Below are 23,890 nucleotides of genomic sequence, written 5' to 3'. Positions count from 1 at the left end.
TGCGTGCCCGGATTACAATCAGGGTTTACGTTTGTTACATGGTAATTTGAGTTCTCCGAATCAGCATTTGGGATTCGGTTAGTAGAATTAATATTCTGTTGCGTTATCCGAAGGAAGCGATCGGATGAGAGTTTCGTATTTAAGAACTTCAACCCATTCTGTACAAGGACCGATAATTTCTCCTCTTTTGTTTCTGTTCTAATAATCAGCGATTCTGTTTTTTATTTGCGATACAAATGGAACTTTGTTTTTCATTATTTCAATACTATTCACCTGCGTCTCTTTGCTCCATCGTCCATAATTCGCGACTTTTTATCATTTTTGCTAGATACTAATATTACAATGTTAGCAGTTTGTTCGTTCAGATATTATTTTATATTTTACAATAGTAGATATACAGTCTCGATTATTTATAATTGTTTATTGTTTCAATGGCAAAACCATTATCTTTTTTAACGGCGTGGAGGTAGGACGAAATATATTTGATTCCAAAAATTTCATCGGGGCTTAAATACTCTGCGTTTCCGTGTTTACCAACCGCGTACTCAGCGCCCATCTTCCGAAGACAAAAATAGAAGCACAGTGAAGCGTTCGCTAGTTTGTGAAATTCGTAGGTGAAAAATTACCGGGGCGCTGTTTTTTCAACGTTCGCCGGTGAAAAACTCCATTCATCTTTCAATTCTGGAGGAAAAGATGAAAAGAGAGCGTTGCTAGTTCTTTTGAAATTCGTCGATGAAAAATTGCCACGGTGACCTGAAACGCGTAACTAGGAAAAGAGCGAGAGAAAAAGACAAAGCGCGAGCAAGAAAATTCTAAAGTCAATGTCCATTTATTATTCCCGTTTCGCTTAATCAATTTCCCATTTTTATCGTCTGCAAAAGCCGCGCCCGTTTAAAAAACGCGAATCCCGACCTGAATCCGTGAACCGGCTGGCGCTTGATTTGCATCAGCCAGTTTATTATAAATCCTCCTTGGATTTTCCTCGTAGAAAAGTTCGCACATCTTCCTTGCGGAAGCAGTTTCGTTGCAAGGAGTTTCCAGATGGAATCTTCTTGCCGTCGATCGCCATCGTGTACTACGTTCGTGGATTACCTCTGTACCCATATTGAAATCTTTATCGGTGGAAATTGCGAATCCCTGTTTCTGTCGCATGCATCGGATATGCCACGCACGAGTTGCCATCGCTTTCGTAGCGAAGTATAAAATGGATCCTTGCGATCGATCGAGGCGATAGAGAGAAGAAAGTGACTTCTTCAAACCCGCGTTTTTCAGGTTCCGGATGTTTTATCGAGGGAAATTTTTCACTAAAAAAGAGATGCTTAGCTGTTGTTACTGTTGTACCGAGACTGAATGCATCTTCGAATCAAAATACGACCTTCGAGATTTGTTCCGATCTGTCCAATACTCTGAGGAATCTCGCGAAAATTTTTCTGAAACCCGATTGGAATCTCTTCGTTCGATAGTGCGTGTGATCTTGATTAAGTGCCAAGTTGGCACTTTTCTAATTTGAAGTTGGCTGTGGTCTGCTGCAGATGGTTGTTTAGCTTCTCCGTTGATCGTGCTTTTAGCTGACGAATGTATCGAAGCGTTTGAAGAGCTGTGACTAACGGTGTTTCTAGACTTTTCTCATTCGATATCTTTCACAGACTCGATTACACGTATCGTATTTACAGTGGGAACGAGCGGAGAAAACGACGAAGAAAATGCTCTTTTCACTAGGGAATTTCGACGACACGTTTGCTACGGGTGCACATAATCGGATTTCCAGTCGCGGCAACTTGATGACGTCGCGTTCGTTCCAGCTTTCGAGACGGTGGTTCTCGGTAAACTTTCGCCTAGCCGGACGAACTATGCGAATTCGCGGCGCGGTGACGGAAATTTTCGACGCAAGTTAAACGCTTTGACGGTGGCCAGCCGAAGGGAAATTTCTCGGCATACTGAGACAACCAAGAGAGGAAAGTTACGAGTCATCTTGGTTTTCGACAACCGTCCGTGGTACATAACAGTTTCGCGTTTCAATCTTGCGTCGTTCGTCAACTTTAATAAAGATATCTCCCTCTCCGTTTCTGTTTGGACAGCGGTAACCGGGCGGAAGGTTGATTTTTGCTTAGATGGAAACCGGCTGTTGCATCGTCATGACGATTTACCGGGAATGAAACCGGTTTACAAACGTTTGTACTTTATTAAAGAATACCGTAGGAGGTTGCTTATTGATATCATTTGAGACTGTGTACTCTACGACGATATTAGACGACGACTCGGTTTAATATCGGACGATTCTGAAAGTTGTTGCCGTTTTTGAACTGTTTACTTTGAGAGGCTACAACTCTGCTGAAGTTTATTATTCCTGTTTGATAGAAGCACCAATATTTCAGGCTCTTACGAAAGCAAGTAAGGAAGCAATCTCTGAATAGTACTTTCGAGATCCGTCTATTAGCCGGAAACATCTCTCTGTAAAATAATTGTTCCATGAAATATGAAGCAGTAGATCTATTGGAAGATCAGTAGAATATCAATCAAATTCATTTAAGGCTCGTTTAATATTTCATGGCTCGATGTCCAACGTACGCACCACCTTAACCCATACAATTTGCAAATTTACTTTTTAAGCAAGGATTCTTCAATCATCCCCAGTTAAAAACTCGCGGAAATTTATAGTAGAAAGAAAAAATTATTCAATCCTCGGTTCTTTTACATATAATTTACAGCCGTCGACGGCGAAGAAGAGACAGAGAAGTTTCATGCAGGATCCCGATAACGGGATAGGATTCACTCTTTCTCTCTCTCTCTCTCTCTCTCTCTCTCTCTCTCTCCATCTCACTCACTCACTCACTCACTCCACTCCAAGAGGATTAATTTCAATCCTCTCCGGAGGCTCAAAGTGTTCGCAGAAAAGGCTGGAATCGTTCCGTGGTTCAGGGGGAATGACTCGAAAATTTAAGTAGCACCGATAAAGCGAAGTCAGCAGCGGGTTAACCCGGATAGAGTCGAGCAATCAGTCTCCATTAATTAGTCCGAGCTCAAGCTCGCGGTGCTTGATTACCGGAGGGGAGAGCGTATTCGTGGGGGAGGGTACGGAGCAACGAAAGCTGCGAACGGAAGCTTGGTCCCCTCCTCTTTCCATCCTTTCGGCCCTGCTTCTCGTCTTCTTCCTCTGATTTCGCCGATCTTTTCGATCTTTTTCTCCCTCTCGCTCTCTCCTTTTAATCCCTTTTCTTCTCTTTGAATCGTCCGCCATATTTACCGGTGGTAACCTTCGAATTTTTGTAGCTCTCTCTCTCTCTCTCTCTCTCTATCTATCTCTCTTTCTTGCTTGTGAATCGTCGTTCCAGCACGGTTTCAACGCGGTTGCCAGTCCGCAATCAGACCACAAATACCGTTGGAAATGCTGATCCTGATAATTCGACCAACGATCGTTTCTGGCACCGGTTTGAACGGGGTCGGGAACACCGATACCTCTGATATGTTATATCGCCGGCGAAACTTTCCGAACAACCGGCCACCGATGCTGAGAAAGAGAGAGAACCAGTCGACAACCGAATGTCTGCCCTCTCTCGCCTTTGTCCAGCTTCGTCGATCGCAGGGATTGGCTTTTTAATAGAATGTCGCGCTGGATTCTCGATACTGTACCAAAAAATACATCTATCGGTTCGATGTTTTTCACCGCTGCCTGTTGCCGGTTTTCTGATTAAGTCGCAGGATATTACAGCCAACTATTTCTGCTTCTTGCAAGATACAGTGGTTCGAGAATGTATTTGGACACTCGTAGCAATTTCTTACGGATATAAAAAAACATTATATGTATTGGCTTTTGAAAGCGATCGGAAACTATATAGATGTTACAAAATATTTATTGCAAGCATTTTGAATCGTAAACATGAGCAAAATATTTCAATAATCACTGTATTAGTTAATTATTCGGTATATTAATAGGCACCAATATTTATGCAAATTTTCCTGCTGTATATCGATTGTTTACTAAGCGTATGTTTGCAGTAAATGGTTTGGAACTTCTATATACATTTTCAAATTGGTTGCAAATTTTAGCAGTGGAATTTCAAAAAGTTTCATATACCGCACACATGAAAAGATTCTGCGGTAAGCGATCGAATACTTTCGTCGACACGTTGTATAGATTTTGCAGATTTATCTTTCAAATTGTTTCGTGATTTGTTATATTATACCTCGTATAAGGATTTTGAAATTGCATGAATTCGTAAAATTTGACGCGTGTTTGGTAGAAAGAATGGTATTTAATCGATAAAGAACAACCGTTCGATTTCCATTTAAAGAACAGTCAGGTTTAATTTCGCCGGCAACAGCTTTTCCTCGCAGACATCGTAATCTTTTTGCCCGATGTGTGCAACAGCTGCCTGCCGCTGTTGTTTGCCGTACGAATTACACAATCCTTCTCCTCTCTTGTAGCGAAACTCCAGTATTTCGTGAAGGTTTGCTGGTTCAGCGAAGTGAAAGGGAGGGTAAATTCGGGGGTAAACTACATTGCTGCGAACAAACAAAGAATTGGTAACCCCGGTCCCTTTCGTCTTTCTTCTTTTATAGAACGACTCGTCAACCATCGAGAAATCCCGTTTCGCTTTTACGTTAATACGTTTTGATTATAACCGCGTGTTTGATATTTGAGACTTTCCAATACTCCGCTATATATATATACAGTAACTCACAAAAGTATTTGAACACTTGCCATTAAACGTTTTTATAAACATATTACGTATGTTATAGAAAATTCTTTGAATTGTCATTAGATTATCCCACAGTCCGAAAATGTGTGTAGTATCTAAATAGTCTAGAGTAAGGACGAGAAAGGATGTTCTATTTGAAGTGAAGTTTAGTTTTATTTTAACAAGCAATACCCAATGCAAGAACAACCCCCAGGTCAAAAAATGCTGACCCTCGACCCTCGCACCCTTCCCCCACTCCTTTACTCATTTAGCTTTGACGTGACCAAGGCATATACTCTTACTTACACTCTCTCTCTCTCTCTCTCTCTTTCTCTCTTCCCCAGCACTCTTACGATTCTTAGTTTATACCTTAAATTTACAACTTATACTATCCCGAGAAAACTCGAATTTAAATATATGATAGACCAAGCGTATACCCCCTTTTTTTATATTACATGTGTATAAAAGTTACAAGATATTCGCTGCAAATATATACTCGATAACAATAATTTTCTCACCATGAAGTGTATGTCTGCTAGAAATATTTTGTAACATCTATGTACATTTTCGTATTTGTTTCACGATGGTCCTATCGTATGCCAAACGAAACCTTCTGTATAACGCGTAATATATTCAATAATACTTCCGATAAATATATGTATAAATAACGATCTTTAGGTCACTGTACTTCGATTAACTATTCTTTCTCTCCTTCTATTTTGATACAGTCGATAAACGAACAGAGAACAAAGAAACACGACCAATGACCGGTTCCATCGTCGCCGAAATAAATTATACCACCCTCTGTATCAACGCGTATAGATCTCCAGGTGGAATAAAAATCGCAGAAACTTCATTCTTCGCCGCACGCCCCTCTAATTCACTCTCTCGATAACAGACAGAGATTTATAACGGGGGAAGCGTGGCCGAGATAAAAATCGGCGACTTTTCGTTGCGTTGCGCTCGGCCAGGGACGGATTTCGCGCAAACAAGATACCGGTAGCAGGTAAAATCAATAGCGCCAGCAATTAGTTACCGTGGCACGCACGCGAAAAGGGCAGGAGCTGCATCCGGCAGTCGGATACGCGGACTTTTCGGACTTGTTCAACATCCGGGGCCGCTGCTCTCTCCCTCTGCCTCTCTCATTCTTCTCTTTTTTTATTTTCTATTTTCGAACTTCGTGCACCAAACCGTTCGAATCGACGCTCGAAAAAAACAGTCGACCCGAACTAGTCGAGAATTTGTACGTGAAAATTGGAACCTTTCGGGGAATGACTGGATGAGAAAATTTGTCTGCCGCACGTGCCACCGGTTGACAGAGTCCATTCGTTTGGTCGTGATATAAGATGTTTCTATTCGCTTCTGTCGGCTACTTCGAAGTTGATCGATAACAACTTGTTTGATAAAGTCTCGATGTCATAGGAAATAATAAATCCTCTGTAGCGTTACGAATTACCGGCTCACTCTGTGTAACTTCGTTTTAACGATTCGGCTATTTTGTAAACTGAAAGGAGATTTGTAATCAAGACAACGTTGTTTTGTGGTGATTTGTCACGAGTGTGACTCGATATTATGAGACAAGAGATTAGTTCTCTGTTTATCTGCCTTGTTCTATGATCAATCGATCATAATTACGTCGTAAATTATTTACAGAAAGTAAATTAGTCAGTCGGGTACAAAGAAATCCGAAACTGTTCGCAACATTCTCCATTAACGTCGTTACCATGAAAGGAGAAAGAACGTGTTTACGTATAGTACATTGTAAAATTTGCACATTAGCAGTTCAAAAACACTAAAAAAAAAATCACCGACACGACACGACAAACATCTCTCCATCGGGAACCAGCTGAAATAGTGAAAAACCTCGTTCGCCAAATCCAGGAAGAGAAACAGCGAGATAGAAGAGTATCTTCTGCAAACACGGAAACGCTATGAAACCTGAGAGGCAGCAAAGGAGAGTCACGGTTGTTATTCGAGTACATGAATCGGGAGGAATAATTACAGATACTGAGAGGTTCTCGCGTCCCAGCGCCATTACTCGCGGCGCGATTAGCGCACTCGCGCGTTCACGTATGTCGAGTGTCTAGGCGCCGGCGCGTCGAATCATCGAAACTGACGGAACACACGAGGACGAGAACGACGCGAAGCATCGTGCAACGTCGCTTTTACGTTCGTATCTCGCCGTGGAAAAGACTTCAAAGGCCTGTTCACTGCGTTTCTTTTAATGCCGTCTCTACGCGGCAGCTCGTTGCTCGGGAATTGTTCTCGCATGGGAACGTCGCGACTTTTCCAGAAGCTCGACTTCCATCCGTGCCGGAAGCGATCGTTCCAAGCTTCGTTACGAAGCAGTTGTGTTTCGTCTCGATTCCCTTGCAATCAGAGTTTCTCTGCGTTTGTTGGTTCGTCGCATTCTTTCGTACGAACTGCGAGAGAAAGATTGGAAAAAAGAGAACGATGAGTTAGTCGGTTAATGATAAGATCTCGAGGTTCCTTGCTGCTGGTTCAACGATATTTACCGGTGGAAATCGATAACGAAAGCTATAGCAAGGTTCGAGTCGCGTAAGCTTCGACGTCTTAAAATTCGATCTTGAAATTTGCGCTTGAATTATCGAACCTGTTGTATTTTACGAGACACTGTCAATCTTTAGTGCGATGGAGAAAACATCGGGAAATATCGTGTACTTTGAAACGAACGAGAAAAGATATCAAAAATAAGAATACGTTTCGAGTAACCGATAAAATATTGGTCGTATTCGAATTTAGCTAATTACAAAGCAAATTACGTAGCTTGTTATTTCAAGGAAATTAGTTTTCGAGTATCCCGACTCAAATAGTAACGTGCAGAAAATCAGGACTTTTGAACAGCTTTGTATATTCATATGGAAAAATGATATCTGTTATGAAAACTTATATCTATTTAGAGAACAATGAACGTTAAAGTTACGCATAACGTGACGCGAGTTTAGAATCTGTGTCCACACTGTGTATTGCATATCGGAACAAAAGCGGTGAAAGAACCGACAAAAGAGACTGTCAGGTTGAATTATTAAATCACCTGGCAAACGAACCAGTCTAAAAGCTCGGTCAAAGGGACGCCATTGAATCCTCGACAATTTCGAAAGGCGTACGGTGATGCCGGCGAAAATAGTGGGTCCTGTGATAGCGAAGAGCCGCGATAGTTGATTCGTCGCGCGCGCCAGTTGAACCGGAAGTGACAGGTAGATAATCGCGGATCGTGATGAATCACCAAGCCAGGCCCTTATCAGTCGCCCCCTGTACATCGTCGTTCTTTTCCCGTCGTTTCGCGAACACACCGAAATCTGTCACGTACAGCGCTTTTCCGCTACCAGAACACGGCACCTATTCTCCCTTTCTATTTCTCTCTTTCTCTGTGTGTCGAGCGAATCCGGTCAAATCGAAGTTATTTTTACGTGACGTCGTCGCGAAGACATAGAAAACGTGGCTGGATATCGAGAACGAATGACCAACAGGGAATTTGTTGCGATCGTGTTCGACGGTGTAGACCAGGTGCAAAATGTTGGGAGAATATTTCATTGGAAGTATGACAGATTTATACCATTGGGAGGAAATTATGGTATAGTTCGGTAGATGATTAATGTTACTGGATGATAGAGTTTGGGTCGAGTGATTACAATAGTTTGAAAGTATTAAGCGAGAATGTAGTCGAAGAATTACTAGACAGGTAATCCTTTTCTACTTATTACGATTATGAAATGACAAATTGTGATCGAATATCCTACGATTACTCCAGTCAACAGTATTTAATTATCTTCGTTCTTTGTAATCCTAAAGTAACCAAGAACTGCAAATTCCGCTTCGATCTAAAGAGATTAACTGACAATTAACTAACGCTAAGGAACATTAAGAAATTACTCTGTCCCCCTATATCGATTAACGAAAGGATTCAATAATTCCATCGGATCCATCGTCGCGTTATTCGCATCAAGCAAAATTTGAAAAAAGAAAAAAATCATATGGCCCCAAAAATGACTACCTCGCCGATCGAAAACGAAACTATAAAACAAACACTAAATTCTACGCAATATTCACACCATTTGTCCGATACGCGATGAGTTAGACACAGCATTATATTTCATGCTTTAACAGCAATACACCAACAGAATGAAATCAAGCTGTCGCTCAGGTCGAAGCTTCCTTCCTTCCGGTCTGAAAGCAGTCGTAACTCATTACTGGTACTGGGGTAGTACGTGTTTCCAGGGGTGTATCGGATGCACGATAGCGGGCGCCGGCTTAAAGTATGATAAGGTGTGGCTTAGCGTTAATCTCCGGAAGAGCTGTCGGTTTTCCCGCGCGGGCTGCCTCGTTTCTGCCCGCTAAATGCACCTTCCTCCTTGCCTAACCGTATCCGCGTATCCACGACGTCTATATTCCCGGGCATTACGTTCCGTTCAAACCAGATGCGACCCGACCGGCTTACTTAGCCGTTCTCCGTGTCCTTGCCAGCGTCGTTCGACGAGGGACGCTACCCTAAAGCTCTCCGCTTCTCTCCGCCAGGAATCGATAGGAATTTATAGCAGCAGATAGTCGTAAACGTGGATGATCGGATGTGGAAGTGTTTTCGTTTGATCTCGACGAGTATGAGTTATTGAATTACTATGGGTCGCTCTAACGATAATATTATTGCAAGGGAACAGTAAAACAACTTGTATATTTATAAACTATGGTATATTATTACGATCGAAGGGCTTGCCGCCGTAAGACAGCTTTACTTTCCAGTAATTCGAGTAAAAATAAAAATTAACTTAAGATCGATCGAATCTTTTCTACTTTTTCACGCGTGCTATAAATTCGGTAAACTCCTCGACTCTTTGAACCGACTAAAATTCTAATTGTTGTTCTAACTGTTACGCGTATTGAAACTTAGCTCCTATGGCAAACTTAATTATTTCTTGAAACGACGAATCTATTGACAACTGGATGTTTTCGATCTGATATAAATTTCCATTGTGAATCTTGATCGTCCAAATAGGAACAGAATTCATTGGGATTGTGTTTTTATCCGGAAGAACAGTCGGTATCCGGCGGTGTGTACAAGGATTTCCGGGGATTACACTCCGAGGCATACTCTTAGAATTAGATAGAAGCCACGGTTTACTTAGCCAGTTTAGATCCTAACGCGTGTACACGGCTGGCGAAACCTGGGTTTCCTCCGAGCGTCGATTTATTACTCGCGGTTCGAAACCGGCGTCTCCTTAATAAATCTTCTACATTAATTTCGATTTAAACGACTCGTTATTTCAAACAGTACCGTAACTTATCGCCATAGTAGGGGTAGAGTAAGCGTTTAATCGAACTGCCGGCTCGAGTCATTCAGGGGAAAAGCGTTTCGCAGTTCGAACCCAGTGGTAAGCGTTTAATCTGCATAGATTAATTTGATCTGTAATCAAATCTGACCGCCAATGAATTGGGGCGAGTCTCTTCTCGGCCGATGTCGATTTCAAATTATCGGTATACCGTGTTAGACTGGCATTAGTCGAAATTATATTTGTTACGTGGATTATTATATTGAATTATACGCGTTAAGATAACGTGATGTTTCGAAACAATGCGGAATGCTTCTTTGAAGCTCTGTTAAATTTTCTGCCAAAGAAAACCGCTTCAATCGTTGCAACATTAAATAAAAAAGCTGTTTTCGAACGAATAATTCCATCGACACGGATTCCTTTAAACACGAATTTTCGCGATAATCGAACGACCATATTTGTTTACTGGTGACATTCTATGATTGGGATTCCTGTAACTACGAAACGATCATAATCCTTTGATGATAGACGAACGAGCAGACCCAACGGTTGATAAAATTAAAAGAGGATCGAAAGATTTTTCGCGAAACGTAAAGTTTGTCTAAATGTCCCGGTAAGTTTTCACTAAATAAAGTCGAATTACCATTATCGGATAATTCACGTCTCCAATGGTCTAAGATGTTCTAACATGTATATTTATACAAATGTTTCTTTCGTCAGAGCAAAAGTTTGCTAGAATGTGCATCCCCTGACTACCAGTCTGACTAAAAAAAAAAAAAAAAGATCCAAAAAATGTATTGTCAACGAAGCGACACACTTCTGGTTCTATCTTCAAACATCACGAGAAACCAATAGGCCTGTTTCTCAAGCTGAAATTTCCGACGTGCAAAGTGAAGTCTCAGAAACGGAAGGGAACAGGTTTTCGCGGAAACAAAAGGGTCCATTTATAGATGATTCTCCTGAGGGAAATGGCGGTTCGAGAAACGACATCCTCTAGATGTATCGATTTCTATATTAGACTGAAGACGTAACAGAAGATCGTACGAACACACCGGATCCCTTTAGGTTTGTACGTGTTTCGTGGACGAAAGACGGTCGACGTCCCTCCGAAGTGACATTTTCACGCGTAGTCGCGTTGAAGGCGATTATCTCGAGATATGTTTCGCTCGGTTAGTCCATGAAAAGAATCTGATATCGGTACGTACGAAGAAACGATGTCTGGCTGCGTGTCTTCGACTCTTGAAAATGCGCGGGCGCGGCTTTAAAGGAAATGCAACGAGGTAGTCGCGTTGATAAAAAATGAAAGAATGGGTCTGCCTGGAGGTGAGATCTCGATGGTTCAAAGGGAGATCTGAAATGAGTTTCTCTCGGAACAAAGGATCCATTCGCGTTATCGGAGTCACTGCGATGTTTGGTCACTGAGTCGTCGCAATCTTAAGATTTTTAATTCAATATTTAAAACGCGTGGTGTAGAGAAAACAAAGAAGACGGATGCCTGCCAGCAAAGGGATTGCGTTTCTTTCTGCCACGCCTTTTTTCTTTTCTTACGATGCTTCGAGTCGAACATAAAATTGCCACCGTGATCGAATCTCGTACACAATTTTTGCCATAGATACGTCTATTGTTGTATAAGTGGCGAAAACTTTTCACATCTTTTCTGTTTCTTGTAGTTACGTGTTTACTCAGATACGTTAACCCGAGACGATTATTATAAGCTACTTACAAATCAATGAAAAGTTTAATTGGTATGTTGAATTTGAACTTGGAATAAAGAAGCAGTAACATTGTCGAAACATTGAACGAGATTTTACACCTTTCTTCTAATATCAGTGTACGACAGTTTTGGCATAATACGTAACAAATTCGATATATGTATTAACGATCGACCGCGATTCTCAGATTATCGTGAAGCAAACAAGCCAGATTAAGCCATTCCAGACGGTGAATCTTCATTATGAAGACAATAATAGGATTCTGCGCGACTGATTAACCATTCCACAGAAATTAATCGCTTCGATTATCGAATTATCCATTGGGTCTATAAAACGGGGATAAAAAAAAGTCTGGAAAAATACGGCTGAATCGGCCATCAGAGCGCGGCCTGAGCGCATTAATCGTTCGATTAAACGACTTTCAATAAATTATTCGGATTATAAATACGGCAGGCGCGCGTCGACATGAAGCGGTATCCCACGGCGTGATCGGTCGATTATCGATCCGGTACAGTCGGATACAAATCAACATGACCGATGACGATTGGGAAAAGGCGAATTAGCGGTGTCGCGTTAAACGTAGACAGAGAAAGGATGTTGGTAAACAGAGATATTTGCGTCCTCGTTAGAAAAGCGCGCAAGCTCGTCCGAACGAATTCTATCAGCCTTCTATCAGCATCGCTCACAGTTGATCGATCCCTGTGGCTATGATATAATCGATACTACGCCACTAATGCTGGCTATCCGGTCAGAGAACGCACTTGAAGGCGAAATATCGGCCCAGGTGTACAGGCTAATGAGAGTCGGACTCGGACGATTAATCGTGAGAGCCTGTGTTGACTTTCGATTTGGTTTGTCGATGCTGCAAGCTATTTGGTCTTTGATGGTACATACGGAGAATAATACTCGTCGTTTGATTTTCTTGATACAAAGAATCGAAAGTCGGGGATTTTTTAAATCGTGGAATTCATTCGTCCAATCTTCCATTTTGATTATTACTATGTGATACTCGATCATGGAAATTACCAATCTATGATTCTTCTTTTTTTGTAGATAAAGGGCTCCTATTTATTTCTAATATTAACAGAGATGCGTGATTTCGAGGAAGATTCGTACATCTATATATATATATATTCATATTTCACTGACAGTGTTTGAGGAAAGTTAGATCGTGGGAAGCCCATAGTTTGTGAATGAAATGAATTGAAAGCTTATCGAGTCACGTTGAACCTAAAACAAAGTCTGGAACAGACATACACTGTACTAATTCTATTGGTTCGCTGCAGGGTATATCGAGCACAAATGAAACCAATATACTCTGTCTGATTTATGATAACAATAGTATTGTTTTTCGTAGTTAAGATAACTTAATCTTACACAAACAGATAAATATCCTTGGTGAAATTTTCAAGATATTTCAATATTTGACTCTTCTAATCTTTTTTACGAACGCTATTCTATACAGTTTTACCTTCGCCAATTAATCGCGGTACAAAAATTGTTGCAACATTTCAATCGACGGAAAAGCTCGTAACCCTATTGCCGAGATTTCACTCGTTCAAAACCACTTAGCTTTTATCTAACGATACAATGCATCAAATATAATGCAGTAATTTCATCCACTTACCGTATAACAACATAATTCCACCATTTTCAGAAAATCTTCGATCGAGTCATCCTTCTATTCATTTTTCTAACACGCGTGTCCAAACATAATTTTAACACACAGTCTCGTATTTTGACGATATAGCGATTTAACGTAAACGTCTGTCAACAATACCATCGCGATGCTATTATTCGTAACCATTTGTTTCTTGCAACCCTAAACATTTAATTCTGCTTGTATCGTAATTTTATTAATCTTTCGATCTTTAACCCCTTAACCTACGATTTACGTTCGAAAATTTTGGGCCGAAAATGTAAACAAGCTATTATATACTATATTATATATTATATTTGGCTCGATCATCGTACTACGGGCTATGCCCGTAGTCGTAGGTTAAGGGGTTAAATCGTATCTCCGGGCTATGTATGTTGAAGTAACTCGTACACAATAATTTGGAGATGCGATTACTTAATTTCATTCCGTATTCTATATTTTAATACAAATTGATCCTTCTCAGGCAAGTTCCATTCGTGTTCAAACCTTAGACAATCTCTCCGGTAAAAATAAACGTATTTTTCGTGAAATTTGTATCATCAAAGTCATTCTATTCATTGCGATACCTTGAAGAGAAATATTCTAAAATTAAGTGCTCCAACTGAAATCCGATCCAAACCATTGCGATCGCTTACTATCCAACGTTACCAATTGTAGTTTAATTTAAGAAATGGATTAATTTAAATGAAAAATTCCAGTTGCGGTGTATTTTCACGACAGCCTCTCGGAGTTAAACGATTTCGAAATCCCATTTATCAGCGGAATCTAATCCACCTTATTTGCTTTGGGTATTTACGACAATTTGCAGAGAAGGCCAGTTATTAAATCGAAAAGCCGCGTAAAGCGACCGGATTTCGGCACAGGGGCAACTTTATCGGGCGTATAACGCCGCACACCATAAAACGGCATGATTGTGCCGCCATTAGGATGGTCGTAGACCGTGCTAGCAGCTGATAGGCGGCACGAGGGTTAATTTTATTTAAAGTTCGCTCGGTGGTGTCTGTTAAACCGACCCCTCGATCGCGTTTCAGCCTCTCTTTTCGGTATCGGCGGATCGACGATCATAAGAAACTACCTGCTGCGCGGGGAAACTTGGCAAGAAATAAAGTTAGCTTATCCGATACGCGAACTGTGAAATTGGAAAAATTGTAGGTATCGCGGTTAGCGATTAAATAGAACGCCACGGGGTGGCCCGTGTAAATATAAATTTTAAAGCTCGGGATAAAAAGTCGCTGTCGACCATGGCTTCACGTTGTACGTTATATTTGACGAATTAATGGAACGATGACGGCCGATCAAAAAACCGTCCGCTATTTTTCCTACGACGAAAATTATTCGCGATATGAAATCGTAGTTACGAGTCGCGATTTATATTCTTTATTATTCCGGGCAATGAATTGTGATTTACGAGTGGACAAATTTCAGTGAAATTCAATGGCTATAAAAAAAGAATACTTTGAAGAGGGAAATATTCTTAGGGGTAGGTGACGAAGCGCGTAATAACCGATTCTTCGCGTTCGTTCTAAACTTACGATACGTTAAATACAGTCTGTATAAAACTTTTGTCTATCACGATTTATCAGAAACTTATTGTAAATGCATTTACCGTATAAAAAGAAATATCGTCTCGACGTATTTATTATTCATATTCTTAACATTATCGATCCTGACTAAACAATTCAATCGAACGCTATACTTGCAACTAAATTTTCTTGCAAATACAGCGTGTTCTCGCTGAATCAGAAGCGAAATCCGATATCATGGGACAAGAGGTTAATTCAAAGGGAGAACATTTCCCAGACAGAAGACATTCTCAAAGAAGCAAGCTTCGAGAGAACGAAATCTTGTGGTCGACGCAAAGATCCGGCGTACGTAAGAGAGCGATCAGCGCGTTTAAAGGAAGTTCGCATGTGGTGGTCTGTAGAGTTACCGGAAGCGATGGTTGGCGGAAGGATCGCGGAACTGGTACGCGTACAGTCGCATTGTTGTTGTTTATCGCGAAAGTTTGGATCGGTTTTGCGCGCTGGCGATGGTGGCAGTGGGTCGACCTTGCTCAGATTGGAATTGTGCCGGTAAATTGTTCCCCGGAGTTGAATTATAACGCTCCGCCCGTTCGCGGCAATTCCATTTGCCGACTTTATTGCGTTAACCGGTAGAACGGGTACGAGACCACGAGGAGTCTCGATGGAAAACGCCAAGGAAGAACCAGCAGCGACGAGGTGATAGATCAAAAGGCTTTGTCGAGCGGACCTCAACCCCTCTTTCAACGTCTCTTCCACCTCTCTGCGAGAAGAGTCGATTACTGGGACGTCTGCACGCCGCGATCTGTCAATGGGTTCGTGAGATCGCGCTGGCAAACCCTCTCTTTCCCTAAGTGTAAAGCACGAGATGATTTCGATAGCAGGGTGAAACGTACGGGCAAGAATTCTGGATAAAAATTGAAAGAAAGTTGAGAGCAAATAGAAGGAAGGAAATTGTAAATTGAAATTTATCTCTTGGAAATGAACTCCCGGTGACTATAGTATAAATCTTGCATCAAAAGAAATAGATGGAAGATACTTGTGTTGAATCTTTATATTCAATCATCTTATCGTGTATTCAACCGTAATACTCGCTATTGTCCGTCTGTCTTATCTAAGTTAAGAGTTGTTGCACGCTTTGTGCGAGACTTAATTCTTTCCTTTTTTAATTTATTACTACCGTTATCTGAACGCTGAACTCGCCTTAAAAGTTCGATTCAAACTGGAAGCGATACAGCGAAAGAGTCTCTTTGTGCGATTCTGAAATCTCCGTTAACTCATAATCCCCATTGTAGCCGTAAATTATACCGAAATCTCGTTAATTTCCGCAGGTGTTTGGAAAACATCGTAAACGAGTTTGCTCGTTTCGCGGGGTATTCCAAGCTTCTTCGAACTCGATTGCATTCGAGTACTTCTATGAATTCTTAAATTCTTCCACTCGATCCCAGTTACGAATCTTAATGAAGATATGCTTCTTCTCAGATCTCAAAAGCCACGTTGAGTTTCTTGTAATCTGATTTTATACATATACAAGAAATAATACGAGAAATCAATTACGTTGGAAAACTGAATATAATACGCTTTTACGGGGAACATGCACGATCGTACAGTATAGTTGCATTTATGGAGAAATTATGCTCAAAGGCGGTGCTCGATTGAAGCTTGAACCATTTTTATTCCTAGAAGGTTCGTACGCTATTGCTTCTTAACGTCCTTTCATATATTCAAAGCGAAAGTATAGCTCCCAAGACAGTTATTAATAACTATCCATCAAAGAATCTCAAAGTATCTTCGACGGTGCATCGATTTCACCTTTCAACTCCTGTTTTTCTTTCATCAATCCGCGAGTTAGCTCTCCGTTAAATCGTAACGAGGATGAACATTATCCTCTCTCGCAAAAACATGACGCAGAGATTTAGGAAAAACGAGTGCGACAAAATTTTTTTTTAATGGGATTCGTTAATGCGACGGATTAGCTGTGACGCTTCCCACGGCAAGTTTTCGAAAAAAGGCAAAGAGAGAGAAAGAGAGAGAGAGAAAATACAGAGAGAAGGGAGAGAAAAAAATGAAAATTCAGCGGCCTTGATGGTGGAAGCCGGCTTATCTGAAATCGGTTTGATGGCTGTGCCCGTGCCCCTTCATGGGCATTTTGTTGCCATCCGTTTCGTCGTTTTAATTATTCCGAATGTCCGCTCGCGCGCAAAATCGAGCTGTAATCAAAAGTTCCGTGCTCTGTACCGCGTTATCGCTCGAAGTTCCCCAATCCAATCCGACTCTTTATCCTCGCCGTGTCCCACTCGCCACTCTCTTTTCTACATTTCTAGACTACGTCGATACTTTTCACGTTTTCATCTAACGCAATCTGGAAATTTGTCAGGAAATTGTTTTTCATTCCAGGAAATTTAAATCGTAGCGATTCGTAGCATGGACAACGAGGAAATTTGATTAACACGTTCACTGCCTGATGAAATTGCGTCTTGCGCACGATAATAAATAAAATGCTGCGCTTGTTTCAACGCGTTCTAATAAACGCGTATATTTTAATAAACGGACGAAACTATTTAAGCGCTTCGTGGTGATTTTAACGCATCGTCACTCTAATATTAAAGGCGAAATTACGAATGTAGCGGATTTTTTAATTTCGGTCTCCGGGATATTGAACGTGTTGAAAAATTAAATTAGACCCACTGTTTCAAGTTTCGAGTTTCCCAAGGCAAATATCACGGAAATATCAAAAAATTGATTGATTCCTTGCGATCAACGAAAATGATAGAGATGGTTCCCGATATGAGAAAAACGTTGGTCGTGACGATATCGTCGATATTTCGCCTGGAATCGAACTGAAAGTAAATTATCGCGCGAATACGATGGTCCCTTGAAAGAATTCTGTTCGCTTGGAGCAGAATAGAAAACGTTTTCTTGTCGGGTTGCTGTTCGCTGGCAGAATTTCTTAGTGATTTATGTTACATTAGGTCGGTACGTCGCGGAGATCGAGTAAAAGGAGTGTATTCAACGTATATCTATGGAACACGGCCTCTGCTCTGGTATTCGTGGACCTATCCAATTGAAATGCGATCGCACGAACGTGAAGTATACCGTCTACGTTAAAGGTCCCTTCTGTTCGTGTCAGTCGCAAGACGACCGCGCAAATGGACGTTCTCCAAGAACTATTTTTCGTGACTGCAATGTCCTAATGCAAACACGGATTACGTTGATGTTCCATTAACCCGAAAAAGTCTGTGCTCTCTCTCTCTCTCCCCCCCCCCTCTTCCTTCCTCTTTCCATACCGTTCTTACTTGCATTCTGTGGTAATCAAGCAGCACCGAACTTGAAGCAATTAATCGTTGAGCGACAGCGTCGGTTAAACAGCCGACATCGTTCGGTATCGATCCAGCGCACGGCTATTTGTTTCCGGTGGGAGGATCATCCGAGGAAAATCAGCACGTCGGTTTTTGCAAATCCGTGCTGTTTCAGACGATCGTTCGATCAAGCGAACGATGGCGCGGTTAGTTTGTTTAGATAGGATCAGGAAATGGGATAGTTTAATATCCGAGTGATCGATGAAATCTTTCGAGTCTCTTCAATTATCTTGGTAAAGTTTGGATAGGTAATAATCTGTAGGATTATAAAGGATGCTGAAATTTCTTACCGCCCATCTTCAGTTCTGTCTAACCGACTCAGTTGTTCGTCCAATGATTACCGGTGATTTCAAGCCGACTTAGCTTAACCGATCAAACAAGAAACCTCTTTGTCTACGACACAAATCCCATCAGCGTGATATCGATAAAGACGAAACTCCATCTCGAGGCTTCTGAAAGGAATGAAACCGCTGTCGAGAAACTAAAACCATCGATCTCGGAATAATGGCTTGTTTTCAACGGGAGTCCTGTTCAACGTCAAGATAAATTCGCATCGGTCAAATTTCTGTTCGGCATCGGTCTTGCCCGAGCTGGGAAAAGGGGAAACACACAGACCAACTATCCTTCTTACAGGTATTCACCATAGTCCGGACGATATATCCCGGTTTCCTTATCTCGCGAGAGAAGAAGGCACAATACCTTTCGACGTGGTACATATTTCTAAAGATATATATATACATATAGAGACGGTATGGTCGGATCGGCGGAAGTATACAGCTACGTCGCGGAATTCCGCAGGACTTTCATCGACGTTACAATAACTGCAATATATCCGGCCGCGGGTCTGTTCCTTCGCGATACCAGACGACGGGTCCGCGGCTTTCGTGGATGAAAAGGAGGGTTGTGCGCGACTGGGATGGGAAGACAGGAGTTGGTTGTTAAGGGTGTGAGAGACTGCTCCAGTCGACGACGGTACAACAATGGTGGAATATAAATCTAAATCCCGAGCGCCATCTTTCCTGCCCTGCCCTTGCCAGCTACCTCTCATCCTTCGATCTTTCCTCCCTTTCAATCCCTTCTATTTCTTCCATTCTTCTTCTTATTCATTCCAGTTGCCTATTTTGTCCATCCCTTACGTTCCGTCAACTACAATAACCGCCTCGCGTTATTTCTCACTTCTTTCTTACTTCTTCCTACGCTTCTTCTTCTTCTTCTTCTTCTTCGTTTTCTTACTGGCATATACTTACGTTAACGTTCATTTCTCTTCCTGTCTTACTGCACTGCAACTTTTTCGATTTGATAAGTTTCCGCGATCGCTTTGTTCTCGCTAAATTTGCCTCGAGTATTTCTTATTTTTCATTGTTTCCCTTACGTCTCGGATAAAGCGGACAGGTATCTTAACCTCTCTTTTGAGCGTTCGTTTATTTTATCCCGCTTTGTGCGTTACGTTTAATTGCGTTCTTCCTATTGTTCTTAGGTTTCCTTTCTCGGGCGACGTTTTCACAATTTTCTTCGTTTCTTCGTTTCGTTCATTGTTCTGCCTGTTTTCGGTTTCATAGTTCACCTTGAATATCTTCCCCTCCCATCAAGCACCGCTTTTCTTGCGCTCCACCCACGCAGACGTCCCTCTCCTTCCCATTCATCACCGACCTCTTTCATTTTCTCGCTTTCTTTCACTTTCTCCGGAGAATAAATACTTCTTTACCCTGTGACGCGTCTCTACTCACACCTTATCAGTATTTACGGCCAGACATGTGCTTCCTCCGCGTCGTTCTCGCAGCTGGTGCATTAGTTACGCACAGCCTACGCGACTTCAGCCCTGATGGACACCTCCCTGCGGGATTCACTGTGTTTTTCACATTGGAAGTTTCGGTTTTAATATCCAGTCATTTTTATGCATCGCAATTGTAACGTTTCTCTCCTCGTTGTTGTTGCAGAAATCGATTAGAAAGCAATACGGAACACTGGAACGCTCTTCTATTGTCTTTGCGTGAACTCATCGAATGGGTGATCAGAAAAGACACCGAACTTACTGGTTTGGGACCTGTCTGTGGAGACGTGGCCGCGTTGCAGAAGCAAGAAGTAAGTATTTTACAATTGTTACTCTTTCATATTACGGAACTGTCCCTTGTGCCTAAATTATCATCGAGAAACTTGGGATTATTATGGACCATATCGTACGAGTTTCGTAGCGTCAGTTCCAATCTTAAGAATCTTACATTTATATCATTTTTCTTGGTTAACGTTGCGTATCGTATACCAAAATATACACACAGATGATTGTTATCAACAGTTTCTACAATTTCTATAAATTCTAATCACGATTTATCTGGACAATAATGACAAGTATCCGCATTATCATTTTAATGACCTGCAATAACGAAAATCTGAAACTCGCTACTCAAATCAAGTCCTACTGATTACAAAAGCAATAAATTTAAAGTTCGGATTGCCGAACCCCTTAGATATGACGTATCCCTTAAGAATCTTCCACCTTGTTTCGTTTCTGATAAAAAACAAATTCCGATTAAAACATAACTCGATCAGTACCTGTAAGCTGTATCAAGATCGAGATATTCCCGGCGGGTTTCAAAGTATTAATATATAGTATCCAAGTATACCTTGAAATCCACCTTGAGCCGGAAGCCCATCTTGAGCCGGAAGCGATCTTGTCGAGGCAAATAGGCTCGTGTACCTTGAAACGTGCCCCGTAACCTACTGGAATGGACTGGATTACACGAAAATGACGCAATTAGGGTGACGCTGTGTGCGTGGACACCGACAAGCAAGGGGGCACGCGTCGTCGACCGTAAGGGGTTCGGACGTGGAGGAGGAGGAGGAGGAGATGGCGAGAGCACGAACCACCCCCGGCGGCCCAGTTTCCGCGCACAAAGACGGACTAGCTCGGACTAATCCAGATTAGAACGTGCATGTTACCGAGCTGCGAGTGTACAGGGATGATAAGGTGCATGTACCGCGATCCCGCTCACGAACAGTCATCGACGGACGACACCTGCGCCCCTACTTATCGCGAGCCGAAGCCCTAATCGGCCGGATATTAATCGGGAACAAGAGTTTCGAGACTCGTGGAACGCGTGGCGGGCGTTTTCAATCCGTTGAATATCCGGGTTTAACGAGGTCGGTCGTCGAGGTCGATTACGGGGGCGAATAAATAAGCTCGATCCCCGAGACAGTATCGATTGAAAGCCGCGAACGGGTGACTGCTAATTACCGTAGGCGATAAAGTAAGTCGCGATGGATCGTTTAACAGGCTGGTTTCCGGGGGCAATTTCAACCGTTGGAATCGAGATGAAGGATCCCACGATGCTACTGATTGATGAGCGTGTATTTTGAGATTGATGCGGGGAAGATACGGTTGTTGCACGAGGCTTGCAAGCAGCTGGATCCGGCGATATTAGCCTGCAAATGATTATCTCCATAGGTTTTCCCTCGTAACTTGCTACCTCGACGATCAAACGTGATGTAATTTAAATCATCGGATTTTTTATCATCTTTTTACTCTTCGTGTTTTTCTTTTTTTTTTTTCGAGGGATACGTAACATCAATAGAGAGACCTTTCACAAGCGTACCAGCATAAGGTATCGTTAAAACAGTAGCCACGTAACAAAGAATTCTATGCATGTGAACACCAACGTTCTCAACCGTCATCCGAACGATTTCAAAGCGTAATGTATTCCACGCGAATATCGGTTAGTTCGGTCTGTACATAGGGACGACAAACGGAGGGTTAGAGGAAAAAGATCGCAGCATACTGGTGGTACAAACAATAAGCGAGTTTCAGGGATACGCGATACACCGATGTCGCATTTGCTATGCATGAAATTCAAAAAAGATCGGTACACAGGACTATGTATCTTCGTATAGCGAGAGTTAAAGACTTAAAGTTAGGAATATCGTATTTTAAGCTTCAAATTTGCAAGTTTTCGCAAATCTCGTATTTCGTATTTCAAAGATCAAATAATCCTAAATTTAAAGTCGCTTTGTTATCATATCGTTGAGATATTTTAAATATCGTCGTTTAAAGCGTCGTTCGTAGACTCGTTGGTCCAAATGCTCTTTTTTAAATGTCTTCAACGCCGATCGACGTCATTATCGACGCAGCGATATACAGCTGCCACGCGTGCACTATCTGTACACACCGTGCGACGTTCGAAATACCAAAATGCCACTCCAGCAGTTGTTGCGCTGTGAAACGAGGAAATTTCATTGTGTGCCGCGCTCGGGTGTAATTGTTTGTCAGGCTGTTTGCGAGTAGAATCGAAGTACTCGTTTCGTTCATCGATTTCAGTTTCAGTCGATTTCGATTTCCAGCGTACCATTTTTTTTTTTTTTTTTCGATCTTCAGAAATCGGCTTAATGCTTGCAAGATGCGTCGAACTGTCGAAAATCGTCGAGTTTCGCGAGACTCGAGTATTTCACGGGCAGCAACGCGTAATTTTAAGTCGCAAACTAACGCTACCGCGAGAAGACCCAAGGGAGACGCAAATGCAGCCGACTAATGACCGTGCCAGGAGTAAATAGAACGAGAACTCTCCGTTACCGGATAGTAGTTTAACAATACAGTGGGCAACGTAATGCCGGAATTTCCGTGATATGGCTTCGCGGATGTCGTTCTAATTCGCACACAAATAATTGCGCATAAACGAACGACGCGACGCAATAATTTATGGAAATTATGAGGCGTCACCTGGCGCCACGGCTTTATGTAAGACTGTGGCCTCACAGATACCTCGTTTTCATTGCAATATGGTTTATAGAACGCAGAGCACGCTGTTTTAGTAGAAATAGCGATATACTGACGTGTAAAAGCACGATTCTCAGTCCTCTCTATGATACTATGATTACATACGTTTTTGAGAATATATATTTATTCACAACTAAGTGAAATTTGAAATAGTTAAGGGTATACTGTGCACAGTCACACATCGGTGGCCATCATCCTGTACTTTGAACCCATTCGCTCTAAAATCTACACTCAGAACCTAGTATCTGGTTCCCTGTACAATATATCTTGCACTATGCACTTCGCGTCGTGAATCCTGAATAATGTACCGTGCACTATGCATTGTGTACTATCCAGAATTCATCATACACTATACTATTCATTGAGTACGACGTATAATACACTATACATTATGCGGCATGAATTAATCAGCACTTACACTCAGCGATTAATTCCCTAAAATCCATCCAAATAAGATTCTTCGATATTCCATTGCTACCAAATATCCAGTTCGTATCTGAAAATAGTTGAAACGTCGAATAACACGTGTGTCGAAGTATCAAATCGGCTGAAAATGTCACGCGCTGGTATACGTGTTCGTGAATAGAATTCATTAGACGATCGAGGAACGTGGAATCGATAGCTGTGTGTGGCACGCAACATATCGGCGGCTTGTTTTATCGTACCGTATTCGTGCGTGAAATCGGCGACGACTCGCCTCGAATGGCGCATACGTAAAACGCGGTTTCGTCGTAAACGGATCGTCGTTGTTCGGACGTAACGATCCGGCTCAGAATCGCGCTGCTTAACGCGAAATCGATCGAACACACGACTGGCAAAAAGGAATAGCCGCGACGGGGAACGATTATCGGGCCACGAAACGACGATTATCGCAGCTCGGAATTGATTTCAACGAGCGTATCGATCGCGA

At 41.9% G+C, this 23,890-nt stretch overlaps 1 protein-coding gene across 7 annotated transcripts in view; it reads left to right on the top strand.

Moving 5' to 3' along the window:
- Positions 1-23,890, top strand: part of LOC117155449 (dystrophin, isoforms A/C/F/G/H) — a 437,811-nt gene that overhangs the window by 341,176 nt on the left and 72,745 nt on the right. For all 7 annotated transcript variants that reach the window (XM_033331460.2, XM_033331413.2, XM_033331467.2 and 4 more), the window contains one exon: positions 20,153-20,297. In XM_033331460.2, coding sequence (XP_033187351.2) covers positions 20,153-20,297 — 145 coding nt within the window. The remainder of the gene's footprint in view (positions 1-20,152; positions 20,298-23,890) is intronic.

The sequence above is a fragment of the Bombus vancouverensis genome, chromosome 7, assembly GCF_051014615.1.
Source record: "Bombus vancouverensis nearcticus chromosome 7, iyBomVanc1_principal, whole genome shotgun sequence".
In the NCBI taxonomy this organism is placed as follows: domain Eukaryota; kingdom Metazoa; phylum Arthropoda; class Insecta; order Hymenoptera; family Apidae; genus Bombus; species Bombus vancouverensis.
This window is presented reverse-complemented; position numbering and strand designations above follow the sequence as displayed.